The sequence below is a fragment of the Labeo rohita genome, chromosome 24 (assembly GCF_022985175.1).
Source record: "Labeo rohita strain BAU-BD-2019 chromosome 24, IGBB_LRoh.1.0, whole genome shotgun sequence".
Classification (NCBI taxonomy): Eukaryota; Metazoa; Chordata; class Actinopteri; order Cypriniformes; family Cyprinidae; genus Labeo; species Labeo rohita.
The window spans coordinates 11501689-11518260 of record NC_066892.1 but is presented as its reverse complement, the minus strand read 5'-3'; the positions used below and the strand labels follow the sequence as shown (position 1 = coordinate 11518260).

The 16572-nt window shown below is 33.2% G+C and overlaps 1 protein-coding gene across 15 annotated transcripts in view; it reads right to left on the bottom strand.

Annotated features, from left to right (window-relative positions):
- pde7a (phosphodiesterase 7A) overlaps positions 1–16572 on the bottom strand; it is a 42975-nt gene that overhangs the window by 22537 nt on the left and 3866 nt on the right. For 2 of the 15 annotated variants that reach the window (XM_051098295.1, XM_051098297.1), the window contains exon 1: positions 13758–13888. The exons of 6 other annotated variants lie outside the window; for them this stretch is intronic. Coding sequence is in view for 4 of the 9 variants with exons in the window: in XM_051098287.1 (XP_050954244.1) it covers positions 5515–5574 (60 nt within the window). In the remaining 5 variants the exon portion in view is untranslated. Of the gene's footprint in view, positions 1–5514; positions 6093–13482; positions 13545–13757; positions 13891–16572 lie in introns of those variants that run through there. 7 more of the 15 variants (XM_051098292.1, XM_051098294.1, XM_051098298.1 and 4 more) reach the window with 7 other exon arrangements.

Genomic DNA, 16572 nt, shown 5'->3' with positions numbered 1-16572 from the left:
CAAACAACTGCTGTCACCATTTACGTAGTTTTAATATGTAACTGTCAAATGTTTGACATGTGCCATTTTTTAGGGGAACTCCATCTACACTTCCAGCATTTTCCGATTTACAGTCATTGTTAAAGATCTGTAAAGAACCGTATCAGTTACCAGACATTTTCTTTTAATTTATTGGTATCAGCTCATAATTATGGAAGCCTGTTTCCGCCACTGAATAAAAAATAAAAAAGGTAATTGTGACTTTTGAACTCGATTCAGACTCTTTTTCTCAGACATGCATGAAACAAATTTACAGTTCTGATTTTTTTTCTCAGAATTACGCAACATAAAACAGAACGCACGTTTCTATCTCGCAATTAACTTTTTTCTTGCAATTTCAAGTTTATATCTCGCAACTGTGGCTTTTTCTCAGAATTGTGTTATATAAACACAACTTTGAGTTATAAAGTCAGAATTATGAGAAACAAGGACAGAATTATGAGATATAAACTTACAACTCTGACTTTTTTTCTCAGAACTGCTTGTATCGTGCAGTTGTGACTTTTCTCAGAATTGCATGATATTTACTCAAAACTGTGAGTAATAAAGTCAGAATTGCAAGATATTAAGTCAGAATTGATATAAACTCACAATTGCGAGAAATAATCTGATTTTTTTCCTCAAAACTGCTTGTATCTCGCAATTCTGACTTTTTTCTCGCGATTCCAAGTTTATATCTCACAATTCCAACTTTTTCTCAGAACTGTGTGATATAAACTCAAAAGTCAGAATTGCATGACATTAAGACAGAACTGACAAACTCAGATATAAACTCATAATATTGAGAAATAATCGGACTTTTTTTTTTCGCAATTGTTGCATGATATAAACTAACAAAGTCACAACTGCAAGATATTAAGTCAGAATTTATATAAACAGATATAAACTCACAATTGCAAGAAATTATCTGACTTTCTCACAATTGCAAGTTTATATCTCGCAATTGTGACTTTTTCTCAGAACTGCGTGATATAAACTCTCAACTTTGAGTAATAAAGTCAGAATTGCAAGATATTAAGTCAGAATTGAGGGATATAAACTCACAATTACAAGAAATAAAGTCAGAATTATAAAATATAAACTCACAATTCTGACTTTTTTTTTTTTAAATCAGAACTGCTTGTATCTCGCAGTTGTGACTTTTCTCAGAACTACATGATATTTACTCAAAACTGTAAAGAGTTATAAAGTCAGAACTGCAAGACATTAAGTCAGAACTGATATAAACTCAGATATAAACTCACAATATTGAGAAATAATCTGACTTTTTTCTTACAATTGCAACTTCATATCTCACAATTGTGACTTTCTCAGAATTGCATGATTATAAACTAACACCTGTGAGTTATAACGTCAGAATTGCAAGATATTAAGTCAGAATTTATATAAACTTAGATATAAACTCACAATTGCGAGAAACATTGACATTTTTCTTACAATTGCAAGTTTATATCTCGCAATTGTGACTTTTTCTCAGAATTGTGTGATTTAAACTCACAACTGAGTTATAAAGTCAGAATTGCCAGATTTTAAGTCAGAATTGATATAAACTCGCAATTGCGAAGAATAATCGGACTTTTTTCCTCACAATTGCAAGTTTATATCTCACAATTCTGAGAAAAAAAGTCAAAATTGCAATATGTAAACTCGCAATTATGAGGAAAAAAATGTTAGTCAGAATTGTGAGAAAGTCGCAATTACCTTTTTTTATTTTTTATTCAACGGCGTAAACGGGTAAATTAGATACATAAATCAACATAATGAACTAAACATTTATACTAAAAATCAACTTTATAGTACTGACCTACAACATTATTCAGAATTTCATAATATTAAATATGTATATGAATTATATATGCACATAAATATAAAATAATTTTTTTAATGTAATAATATAATATTTCATAATATAATACGTGACCCTGGACCAAAAAAAACAGTCTCAAGTAGGACAGCTATATTTCTAGCAATAGCCAAAAATACACTGTATTGGTCAAAATCATTAAGTTTTCTTTTATTCCAGAAATCACTAGGATATTAAGTAAAGATCATGAACCATGAAGATATTGTGCAAGTGTCCTTCCTTAGATATATCAAAATTTAGTAATATGTATTGCTAATAACTTCAGTTGGATAACTTTAAAGGTTATTTTTTTCAATATTTTGATTTTTTTTCCACCCTCAGACCTCAGTTTTTAAAAATAACATTGTTCTATCCGAACAAACCATACAGTACATCAATGAAAGCTTATGTATTATGTATTTATGTATTCATGTATAAATCTCAGTTTTAAAAAAAATGTACCCTTATGTCTGGTTTTGTGGTCCAGGATCACATATTGTCCAGAATCCCTCATAATATTTAAACAACGTATAAAAAAAATTCACCATGTATATTTTGTAAATGCATGTTGTAGACCTTATTGTAAATAATCCATCCATGTATATACATATTTTTGCAACCTTTCAGTGTTCTTCAAAATGTCATAACTCAATTTTCTGGTGATGTATGCCATTTTTCAACTGCAAGCTGTTATTCATTTTTCGAGTGCAATGCCAACATCTCGAAATCCAATCAAAACTGATGGATGAAACTTTCTCAAACCCTATAAACTCATATGTACGTTAAAATCCTGAAGAAAGGATCTATTGCAACTTCCATTTAATCATGACTTTAATCAGTTTACTCAAGTAATCATTTCATCCAAAAGCCAAATCCACCTGCAGTGCATCAACTTCAAAAACAGATCCATTTGGAAAATCTGAGTAACTATGATAACACAGTTTACACAGAAAATCTCAAATTTAGCGATCCTGTTCCTTAGAATTTTTCCTACAACCTTCATGTCACCGACTCCACCTGATTACCACCATGCACCAAATCTAAATATCCGAATCCTGATAAATCTAAGTATATCTTGCTACAACTGGTGGTAAAAGGCACGATTGCCACCTTTTATGAAGTTCTTGAGGAATTTGAGCAATGCTTTGAGGGGTCTATTTGAACAGGTTAGCAGGCCTACAAGCCAATTATTGACACAGCGTTTGGATGCGAAACAAGTTAAAGGCTTGTGTGAAGAGGGACGGAGCCCAATCAATTCACCAAGAGACTTCACAGTAACACGCCACAACCACAGCGGACTCCGCTCCACACCGCCGTCTCCCCGCTGGAGGTTCGACTGAGGCCTTCAAAGAGGGGAAAACATCATCACCACTTCCTTTAAACTAATCCAGGAAAAGGCAGTGGGAAAATTATTCAGCACTTTGTTCCTCTTTGTTTACCACACGGATTGCATGACAAAAACAAACATTTATAAATATAAATTAAGAATTAAAGGGATAGTTAACCCAAAAATTTAAATTCAGTCATTAATTACTTATTCTTATGTCATTCCAAACTTCTAAGATCTTTGGAACACAAATTAAGATATTTTTGATGAAATCCAAGAGTTTTCTGACACTTTCAAGGCCCAGAAAGGTAGTAAGGACATCGTTAAAATAGTCCATGTGACATCAGTGATTCAACCTTAATTTTATGAAGCTATGAGAATATTTTTTGTGCACAATTTTTGTTGTGAATGTGGGGCGAAGACTGACACAAAAGAGAAGAAACTGTTGAATAAAGTCATTATTTTTGTTTTCTTTACGCAAAAAATTATTCTTGTAGCTTCATAAAATTAAGGTTAAACACTGATATCACATGGACCATTTTAATGATGTCCTTACTACCTTTCTGGGCCTTGAACATGTCAGTTGCATTGCTGTCTATTAGCGGTCGACCAATATTGTTTTTTTGTTAAAAGCCGATGCCAGAATTTTCATTTTTGGGTGAACATTAATTGTGTTATCCAATCACAGGATCTGTTGAGGCAAGTGACTTTTTTGGTGTGAATCAGGGAATTTGTTTACATTTATTGGTGAACATTGTAATTTATTGGCATGTCTTTTTAGAATTTATCCACGTTTACATTTTTTTTAAAAATATGTAGATGGAAGCATAGCTATTGACCTAATTGTGAATGATTCATGCTTTTCATCAACAACCGGTTACAGTCGGGCCACAATTCAGGAACAAGAACTTCCGTTTCACAGTGAAGTTAATCAAATTACTTAAGTAATCATTTTGTCCCAAAGCAACCAAACCACAAACTTACATTCACATTAGGGATGCACCATATTGGATTTTTGCTGATATCCAAAATGTCGATATTTTCAACATATTTTGGCCGATAGCCAATGCCGATACCGATATTTTTCCATTTTTTGGAAACACCAAGTCTCTCCTGTGCAAAAAATATAATCTAATTATTTTTAATTTTGGTTAGTTGTTAACAAGAACTTATTTGTTAGAATTAAATAAACATTTTTATTATAGTTACCGTACATTGAAGCTTTGAAAATAACTGTAAATAAACTGTATAGCAATGGCTGCATTTTTTTTTTTACATTTTATTTAAAGATTTACACATTAATGAATAAATCAGTATATATAAAATTATTTAATTTACAAGTGTCATGTGATTTTTTTTTTTTTATTCATGTAAGCTATAGCTTCTGATCTTTAAATCAAAACGCTCATGATTTTACGGCATCAATTACTGCTTTATTTAATGAGAAACACTGTCTAAAATGTTGTGTATTTTACTTTTATTTTATTACAAGTAGGCAGCAATCCAAAACAGTGAATCTAATCATTATTCAGGCAAAACTTTGCTTCAAGAATGAGCCACGCTGTTGACGTGATCTAATCGCTAGCACACCCTGAGCACATGCGAGTTAACGTATTCCTCTTATTGGCAAGACGTATCAGCATAGTTTTTCATATCGGGCGATGCTGATATTTAAAACCATTATCGGATGATTTCGATATCGGTCTGATAATATCTATATTCACATCTCCCTCCATCCACTCAAAAACAAATGATTTTTCATTTCCGATAATCCATTTCATTAAGATGTACATCACAATACCGACACAAAGATGTCAGTACTGTCGGTACTTTGGTTTCATCAGAACTTTAAAGTGCATAACTATAATAAATGTCAATCACACTGCAAGTGTTATCTCTGAAACCATATCAGAATTGAACTTCAAAAGCCTACAGTGTTTGCTTAGTCCACGAAAGCAAAAGCATGATGTTTCACAACTCGAATACTCAAAGAAAGCAAACGGAAAACTTATTCACTCTTCCCAAGGTGACTGCTATGGCTTGAGCCATGGCGAGCGGGACTGTATGCGGTTCGGTGGGGTTTCCTCGCTGACTCATAATCACTACTTGATTAGCAAGCCCCACGCGAGCAACTTTCCGAGTGAAGTTTTCTGTAAGTCACGATCTGTATCTGATCTAGATCCACAAGACAAGGCGTTCGGGCTATTAACAGAGTTAGTTTTCTCTCAAAAACAGATGGAGAACAGTTGTCGAGAGTTATCGAGTAATAAAAGCCAAGCCAACTAGGAAATCCACCGAAACCTACCTTAGACAAAATCCATCTGACAAGAATCGTGATTATAGACCAAATCAGAGCTATTCCCATTGGACCTTGAGAAAACTGTGGATCATAGTCTCTGTGTGAGTTTGTGTGCAGGTGTTACAGTGTATGTCAGTATGTGGGTGTATGGATTTGCGTACGTGTGTTTGCGTGTGTGTGTGCGACTGTAGATGGCCGGAGACCAGCTCAAGGCCCAGACAGAATGCGTGCTGAGCTTAGTGCAGCTGTCTTAGTTGTACACACACACGCACACACACTTCAACAAGCTGCCTGTGTTAGCCCTAAATGTCTCTCTCTCTCTCTCTCTCTCTGTTTCTCTCCATCCACACACTCACACACAGCCACCTAGCAACAGCCAACCAGACCGGCAGTGGCACTGACGCACATGGTGGGAGGGGCTGGCAGGAGGAGAGCGTGTTAGAGTCTCCTTATCAGCAGTGCAGAGAGCAGACTGTATGCTTTATTTTCTAAATAAAACACTGTCAGCTTCTCTGCCGCCTTGTAATCAAAGATGTGTGCTCGCTATCATGGAGCATATTTATTTTTCAATCGCGCTTTGGTGACCTCAAGGACTCACTTCACATAAGAATCTGGTGCAACAGTCTATTTGGAGCAAGATATATATACATTTTTTTTTTACATCTAGTCAATATATAAATTGTATATATATATATATATATATATATATATATATATATATATATATATATATATATTTATCTTTAGTAAAATACAATATAAAGATCTATTAGATAGATAGAAATATAATTTACATAAATGTCAATTTATATAAAAATGTAAAAATTATATAAAAGCAATAATTCTAAATATTATACTATATATTATTTTGCACACCTACACATGTATACATTTAATTAAAAACCAACTATTCAATCAACAATAAAAATCAAAATCTAAATAAAATCATATCTATCTATATCTATACACATACACACACACACACACACACTAATAATTCTACGCACAATATTAAATATTAAAAAAATAAATAATTCATAAAATATATATATATATATATATATATATATATATAACCATTCAGATTATTGATTACTCAATTCTATAAAATCAAATCTCTCTATATATACACACACTCTAAATATTACAGAAAATACATAATTTATATAAAAATATATATACACAATATATAAAATCAATAATTCAAATTATTTATTATTCAAATAATTATATAGAATCAAATCTCTCACTATACTAAATATTATAGAAAAATTATTCATATAAAAAAAATTACATAAAATCAATCATATAAATTATTATTCAAATACTATACATAATATAATGCTACATATTGTGTAAAACCAGTCATTGGGGGAAAATGAGCCATTATTATATATATATATATATATATATAGATAGATAGATAGATAGATAGATAGATAGATATATTCATACGGAAAATAAATTATAATTATTATAAAATAAATATTATAAAATTATAATTATAAAATTATATTATATAAAATGAAATCTCTTAATATAGTATATATATTATAGAAATAATATTTCTATATTCATATATTTATAAAAAATGATTTATATAACATATTTATAAATTACATAAAATCAATAATTCAAATGACTGATTATTCAAATAATTATATAAAACCAAATCTCTCTCTATATTTATATATTCTATATATTAGAAAATTAATAATTCATATAAAAATATAAATTATATAAAATCAATAACTCAAATGATAGATTATTCAGAATAATTATATAAAACCAAATCTCTCTCTATACTAAATATTATAGAAAAATAATTCATATAAAAATTAATACAAAAAAAAAAAATCATACAAATTATTATTCAAATACTATATATAATATAATGCTAGATATTGTGTAAAACCAGTCATTTGGGGAAAATGAGCCATTATTGATTATATTATCATCATATTTACCATTATGACAATGCAAACTTGCACATTTACAAAATAGTAAGTCAAAATCAAAAAAAAAAAACAGGCTACATTATTCCATGCACATTTATTGTTGCATTAATTTAATTAACCATAATAGTTCAAATTAACAATAAATCATTAACGTTAACAAATGTTCACGATTTAATGTAAATAAGTGCACATTATTCTAAAGAAAATGTATGTTCTCATAATTTTTCATCAAAGCTAACTCTAAAATGGCTTTGTAGGATATTTTTTCAACCCCTTGCCTCCAAAGAAATAATTCCAATAATTTTTGTGCAATAATACTAGCATGCTCCAGCTCTAACATGACTTTTCTGGCTGAATTTGTCAACCCCTTGTCTCTGTACAAAATACATGTTACACTAATAAAAAAAAAACAAACCTTTAATAAAGAATATTGCAATTTTTAACAAAATAAAGTATATCTATTGTCAAGCACAAGCCAAAAGCTTGTGTTTTCAGGTTTTAAGCGTGGCTTGGACTCATTTTAGGAACAGGTGTAACACAAGCTCCCTCTCTCAGACCAAAGTTGGCCTCTCTTAGCAGTGACATCACCACATCTATCTGCAGAGAAGCATTTCCATAAATAGCAGAACGGCAAGTTGGATGAGCCGAACCCCCGCAAACCACAGTCACAGAAAACAGACTTTTCTCGCAATTCAAAGACACTAACGGCCCCGTTTCGCAGAAGCGAGACGTACTCAAACCTGCCGACAGCAGACGGTGTGGAACGAGCGCCACAATCAAATATCATTCCTATCGCAGCCTGGGAAAACCCCACCGCTGCGTCCAAAACCCAACATCCTCCCTGCTTTGAATGTTTCTTCCAGTACACACTTACTGGCACTCATGTAAATGCGAGATCAATGACATGGGAGTTGGGTCACGTGTCCAATAAACAGCACAGCTGACGATCTGCGTATTTGCATTCGAGAGCAAGAGAGCCTAACGGCTGAGAGAGAGGCCATCGCAGCTGTGGATTCCTGAGTCAAACACAGGAAGTGTAATGATGGAGAGCATGACGTGGTCCTCATGAGGCTCCTGTTCCTGACCCCGTGCTCTCGGCTCTCAGGGCCGGGTCCAAACAAAAAGCCTTGACAGAACGTCATGTGGGGAATCAGGGGCTTCATTTTGTCAATGTAATCCAGTCTGTTTAGACAATAAAAACCCCATTCAACATTTCTGAGTGATCTGTTTGATACTGATCCAAGGTCTGACAACACTAAGTCTGATTACAGTTGTTGCAGATCAGGGTTTGGACCAAAAACCAGAATCAGCTCTTATCAGCACCACATTTACAACCTTCCAGATTCTGTTTGGGTGGCCTACATGTGAATTTCATAGGTTGAATCTCAAAGAGTCACTCTTTCATCTGTTCATCTTTTCACTTTTTCAAAAAAACGAAACAAAAAAACATTTTACTTAAATTCATTTTTAGGATCACTGGACTTTATGTTTTTATAGATTTATGTTTTACATTTGTCAATAAACAGTACATTCTCAATGGTTCTCTTTACTGAAAAGTAGTACAATATTTGCAGCTGATACAATTATTTTTTAAAGATATATAAAATATTTAAGTTATACTTTAATCAATATCAACATTAATATGTGTAATTCTGTATAATTCTTACATTAAATTTCTTACAGATAAAAAAAAAGTAAATAATGAATCTCTTGAACAATACGAAATCTGTGATTTTCCCCAAATTCAGTTTTTTCCCTTTTAATTTTTCTGAATTCCATTTTTTTCCATTTTAAATTTTCTCTATTTTAATAGGTAAATTAAAATGTATTGTTTAAAAAGCATGTCTAATTTATCAAAATAAAGAAACTTACAATATTAAACAGTTTTAATACTGACAATTTGAAAAATGAAGGCCCTATGAATGTTTTTCTTTTTCTAAAATTCACTTTTTTTTTTTTTTTTTTTTTTTTTTTACCAAAATTCCAATAATTTTCTGGATTTCATTTTAATGGTTTCATTAAACATTAATAATAATTAGCATCTCTAATTAATTGACTATATCTACATTTTATTGACTATATTTTATTTATTTTCAGAAATACGGTGTTGTGTAATATAAATATATTCTGGTAAATATTTTTTCTAGTAAATATATCTTTAAAAATAATGTCTTGATAGTAATTTTATTAGTAGTAGTACTATAACTACATTAAGCAATATTTCTGTTACAATTTCTTCAAGTTAAACAGTTGCTGAGAAGACCTTCATGATGATTTACTCAATAGAAATGGTAAATGCTTATGAAGTGACTCTCATAGAAGTTTTAGAGATGACATTTATGTATTCATGTACTCATATATTAAGGCGGCAGAAACAGAAGACACTACAAGCGTTATGCGAGCATCAGTATATCATGTGTAGTAAACGAAACCACGCATCTGGGATTTATTTATCCAGAATTTGGTGTTATACAGTAAATTCTGCTTTTATGACTGGATTCTGTGATTCCGTCAGTGTTTTCTACATCACGGAAATCACAGGGCCCAAAAGATGACACAAAATCAAACTTGGCCTTGCATGAAACCCTTCTCATGTTTTGACCATAATGCCTTTCCAAGGTCTCTAAAAGGTGTAAAAAATCTACTTATGAAATACATTTTTCTTTGCTGCTACATGCTTTAGAAATAAATAAACCTGGTGTTTTATTTCATAGCGATTTAACTTGACCGAGTTGGAAATGCTACGCAGGCCAGCACAATAAGTTCATCTCAGGTCGGGTGTGCCACAGGGTCGCAGGGTTCTTTTCTCCAAGCACGTATCTGCTTTTCTATTTTTCTTGAAAGTGATAACGGTCAGTTTATAGTCAAGCTCTAACTTATTTCTTCCTCTTGTCTAATTGCAGGCGAGAAAAAAAAGGGAGTGGGTTCATGACAGAACAAGCAAACAAAAGAGGAAGCCAGACAGATTCCCATTAAACCTCATCCGACGTCATGCTTCTAAACTCTCTCAGATTAAAGGAACAGGCCTCGGAGAGGGCTCATAAATTCAAAGCGTCCTCATGAGTTATAGCACCATGCTGTGAGATGCTGGATAACGGTAGTGCACATTCCTGTAAGTGCCAAGCCATAAACGCTGTTTTTACTGCGCAGGTTATAGAGTCGGTCAGGTCGCAATATAAACTGACTTATTAGTTAAGTACACCTCTGCTTTTCTTTTGGTCCCACTGAAATTCAATGTCAGTACTTTTGGACCCACTGAAATTCAATGTCTAAACCAAAATGCTTATACAATAACTGAATGTTAAACAAAAGCTGAAACATTCTTCGAAATATCTTCTTGTGTGCTTATTAGTTAAGTACACCTGCACTATATTCAATGTCTTCATGTTGTTCCAAACCTTCATAAAAAGTTATTTTGTCCAAACAATGAAAGTCAATGGGGTCCAAAGTTGTTTTGGACACAATGACATTAACTGTATAGGCAAAAACACCTGAAACATTCTGTAAGATATCTTCTTGTGTGCAACCTGCTAGTTAAGTACACCTGCACTATATTAGCTTTTTTCATGTTGTTCCAAACCTGTATGACCTGTAAGTTTTTGTTGTGCATACAATGGAAGTCAAAGGGGTCCAAAGTTGTTTCGGAACCAATGACATTCATTGCATAGACAAAAACAGCTGAAGCATTCTTCCAGATAACTTCTTGTGTGCAACTTATTAGTTACGTACATCTGCACTATATTCAAATTCTTGACGGTGTTTCAAACCTGTATGGCTTTACTCATAAAAAAGTTTCTGTTGTGTATACAATGAAAGTCAATGGGGTCCAAAGTTGTTTCGGAACCAATAACATTCATTGCATGAACAAAAGAAATTTTCTTGCGTGCAAATTATTAGTTACATACACCTGTACTATATTCAATTCCTTCACGTTGTTCCAAACCGGTTTGACTTTCTTGATTTTCCATACAATGAAAGTCAAAGGGGTCCAAAGTCATTTTGGACCCAATGAAACTTACTGTATAGACAAAAACAGCTGAAAAATTCTTCAAGATATTTTCTTGTGTGCAAATTATTAGTTAAACACCCCTGCACTATATTTAATTTATTCATGTTGTTCCAAACCTGTATGTTTTCTTCATTAAAAAAAAAAAAAAAAAAAGTGTTTTTTCATCCATACAGTGGAAGTCAGTGGGGTCCAAAGTTGTTTTGGACCTGTACGACAAAGGTTTTTTGTCCATACAATGGAAGTCAGTGGGGTCCAAATTCATTTTGGACCAAATGACATTTATCGTATAGACAAAAACATCATAAACATTCTTTAAGATATCTTCCTGGGTGCAACTTATTAGTTAAGCACACCTGTACTACATTCAATTTATTCTTATTGTTCCAACCCTGTGACTTTCTTCATAAAAAAGTTTTTTTGTCCATACAAAAAAAAGTCAGTGGGGTCCAAAGTTGTTTTGGACTCAGTGACATTCATTGTATAGACAAAAGATATCATCTTGTGTGCAAATTATTAGTTAAGTACAGCTGTACTATATTCAGTTTCTTCATGTTGTTCCAAACATGCATGACTTTCTTCATAACGTTTTTTTGTCCATACAATAAATGTCAATGGGGTCCAAAGTCATTGCACAGACAAATCCAGCTGAAACATTCAAGACATCTTATGTTTTCAAATTATTTGTTATATACACCTGCGCCACACTCAATTTCTTCATGTTGTTTCAAACCTGTATGACTTTCTTGATTTAAAAAAAAAAAAAAAAAGTTTTTCGTCCATACAATGGAAGTTAACGGGGTCCAAAGTTGTTTAGGACACAATGACATTCATTGTACAGACAAATACAGCTGAAACATTCTTCAAGATATCTTCTTGTGTGCAACTTATTAGTTAAGTACACCTGCATATGTTGTTCCAAACCTGTATGACTTTCTTTTTAAAAAATGTTTATTGTCCACACAATGGAAGTTAATGGGGTCCAAAGTTGTTTTGGACCTAATGATATGCAATGCATTAACAAAAACACCTGAAACATTCTTCAAAATATCTTCTTGTGTGCAAACTATTAGTGAAGCACACCTGCACTATATTCAATTTCTTCACGTTGTTCCAAACCTGCATGACTTTCTTCATAAAGAAGTTTTTTGTCCAAACAAATGGAAGTCAATAGGGCCTAAAGTAGTTTTTGTTCTTAAAAGTTCTCTCAAAGCTGTTCTTAAAAACATCTTTCATGTCCTGCAGAAGAAACAAAGTCACATGAAGGTGAGTGAACGATGACATTTTTGCATTAACTATTAAGCAATATCAGTAAACAGTCTCAAGCCTGCAGTCCCTCCTACAGTTCAACTTCTCAACACGTTGTGTAACACAACTCAATGGCAGATCCGGTAGCCTTACTGCTAGACAGCAGCACAATTTGCTGATGGCCGTTTTGTGGTGTAACAAGGATTAATGTGACAGGAAGTGAATCAGTGTTATATTGTGACATGACATTCAACGGTCACTGCGTTGAGCCAACAATGGAGTTGACAAACCAAACAGAGCTCAACGCAAGGGGATGGTTTTTGCAGAAATGCAACCCAAACATTCACTGAAACTAAATATTTCATTTATATATCAGTCGACTAATATCAACCTCAAAATATGTAATCATCAACCAGCATTATACAGTTTTAGAGTAATGAGTAACATCATGAATGCCACTCAAACAAAATATCTCAGAAGCCCATATGTAAGGGAAATGACATCAAGAGGGTGCAAGAAAAGCTTTCAAGTGAGATACTGAACGCCTGTCAACAAGGGTGGAGATTTGCGTCATTTCCAAAAGACTGCAATACTTCAACACACAAGATCCGCCCTCCTGATGCACCTCCATTCAACCTGCATCTTTATAAAACCAACTGACCCGGACAGCAGAAAAATAAACTATAAACAGAGCGAATGCAAATACAACCGAAAGTTAAAGTTGTATGTGAAAGCAGCCTCAGCAGTGCAAGGGTTACTCACACATTTACACACACCAGCAGCAAGTTGTGAAATACTGAAAACCGAACAGCTCCCTCCACATTCTTACCACATCCTGAAACTACGTCAGTCTAACAACACGGCACAAAAAAAAACCTTATCGCATGAGTGAGATAAACAAACTCCTTCAAAAAAAACTCCTCCTCGCCCTGTCTGCACCACCAAACACGGCTGATATGACCTCCAACAAATGCAATTCAAGCATGCATGTCGGCCTTCCAGCCACAAACACACACACGCAGAATGATGCGATATACCTTTGGCTCTCCACTTGCAAACTAGATGCCAACGGTGTCAGCGAGAGCCCACAGATATGGCGGACACACCGGAGGACCGCAATGCTTCACATGCCGCTCGGGAACGAGCTGCTCTGCCTAAATGGCAAAAACATGCTGTCGAGCTGCTGATAAGTCATTGACGCAGTAAAGTAATGCAGCACATGAATAAGTGTGTGAATCACGAGCGCAGGCACATCAGAGACGAGGCAACTGCCTTAACCTGCTGGAAAGCACGTCATACGATTGGGATTCTTGAAAACACATGTTGCAGTTACTAAACACAATATATTTGTTTCCCGTCCTTTGTTTGTTCAGTTCGGTTTGGGCCGCACGTATGTGCAACGCTGCTAAAAACACAGCCCGCGAGTGATATAGCAACACCCTCGGTTTTTGAGAAGCCGCTCGTCGGTTTACAAAAAGCATGTTTGAGAAAAACAAGTGTGGGAGAAGTTGAGAGGGGAAAGAGAGTGAAGAGAAGAATGACGATAGAGAGCGAGAGATCCTGGCCATCTGTGATGTTGGCTGCGGCCCAAACCACTGCCCCCAGAGTCCAGGCACATGCTTAACTACCTCCCTCTGCAATGGTAGCCTAACAAACACAGCAGCAAGGGGCACCTACACACACACATACACAAGCGTTGCAACAGTCACTTATGTTTTATGACTGCACGAACACAAAAATTCAGTGTTTACAAAAAGATAATTGCCCTGACTCTACGAGCTTGCAAAGTGTGCGTATAACCGTCGAAAATGCTACTGCTGCTGAGGCAACTCTGAGGCACTGTTTGTGACATACAGCAATCTGTTGAATGCCGTGCTTTGTGGTTGATGCATGGAGATGTTAAAACACGTTCTTGTATTGCCAACTGTGCAGAAATGTTTCTTAATTTTAGTAAAAACTGTGGTTTAATGTTATTTCAGTTTGAAAGGTATGACGTGGGAAACAGCTTTCAGTTCATGAAAAACAAAATTGAAGTTGTGTAGCTTTAAGTCTATGTCTGTTGGCTTTAAAGCTATTTATATGCTGGTAATCTAAAAATCTAATATTTTTAAAATATTAACAATGTTATAATAATTATATCATATATGTATAAAAGGTGTATACACGTATGCTACTTAAAATTATAATATTAAAATGTATTGTTGCTTGCATAAAATAATATATTAATAGTAATACACTAAATACATTTAAATGTATATTTTGTGTACACAAAAACGCCATTTACAATGTTAATATTAATACTGATTATTTCTATTATTATGTACTATTACTAATAACAATAAAAATTCATTTTCTAACCATAGAAACTAATATAATATATAGTTAATATAACCATAGGTAACGTCATTATTATGTTAATATTATCATATAAATATTATGATAACATGCTATCATTGTATATACACACACACAAATATATATATAAAAACGGAGTATACACTTATGCCATTTAAACTCATAATATTGAAATGTATTATTGCTGTTTGCATAAAATATATGTATTTTATGTATATTTTGTGTATACAAATGCACCATTTACAATGTTAATATTATATTATTATTGATTATTTATATTATTATTTGCATGTATACTACTATTACTTATATATATATATATATAAAGTGATTATCTCCATTATTATTATTTTTGCATAAAATCTATACTACTATTACTACTAATAATAACAACAACAATTTTTTACTAATAAAAATATGTTAATATTTTCATAGTAAACAGCATCAGTGGTGTTATTATAAATGTTAATATTATCATAGCAAATGATGTCATTGTATACACATTTAAAATATAATAATACATTACATATATACTGTAAATATGTATATTATGCCATTTACAATGATAATATTAACATTATTATTCTACAGATAGATATTTTCTGCATAAAATCTATACTACTAGTACTACTACTACTACTACTACTACTATTAATCATAATAATAATAATAATAATAATAATAATACGTTAATATTACCATAGTAAACAGCATCAGAGGTATTATTATAAATGTTAATATCATAGCAAATGCTATCATTGTATACACATTTAAAATATAATAAATTAAATATATACTTTAAATATGTTTATGATGCCATTTCAAATTGCATTAACATTTATTAGTATTACAGCCATAGATCATAGTGGACTACTGATAGTAGTAGCAGTAGTGACTACTGATAATAAATATTTATTATACATATAAAATAGAATTCTAACACTCTTTCAGCAGAACAGAGCAAAAATATTGATGACTCATCTTGGACTATACATTACTATCCTATCAAATACACCAAACTGCGAACGACTAGAAATAGCAGCTTGCAGGTTCATAAATGTGATGTTACTAAAGCCGACATCCACACAGGAAACAAAACTTGAGCTGGTCAAGCAATTTAACAAGGTCTAGAATAAATGAAAATGAATATACATATGACACGAGCAGAAATGGTGAATTTAACTTCAGGGCTACACATACAAATCTAAGGCCAGGCTGATCTCATCGTTACACTTTCCAAGTGGCAGCAATGACAAAGAATTGCCAAATAGGCGCCCCTTCCATACGGACAGAGCACAAAGGCCTGGACTTGTTAAGACCGAAGGCCGAGAGCCGCTCCGGGTCTATCCCACATTCCACCCACGGATGAAATTCCAACGAAAATCCAGGCAGAGCTTTGGTGGGTTTCAGAGCGAGCTCTCTGGGAGGCACTTAGTCAGGCATTGTGTTTTTAGAGAAGGCGGTTGTAGCTGCTGGGCTTTCATGCATGCAGCATAA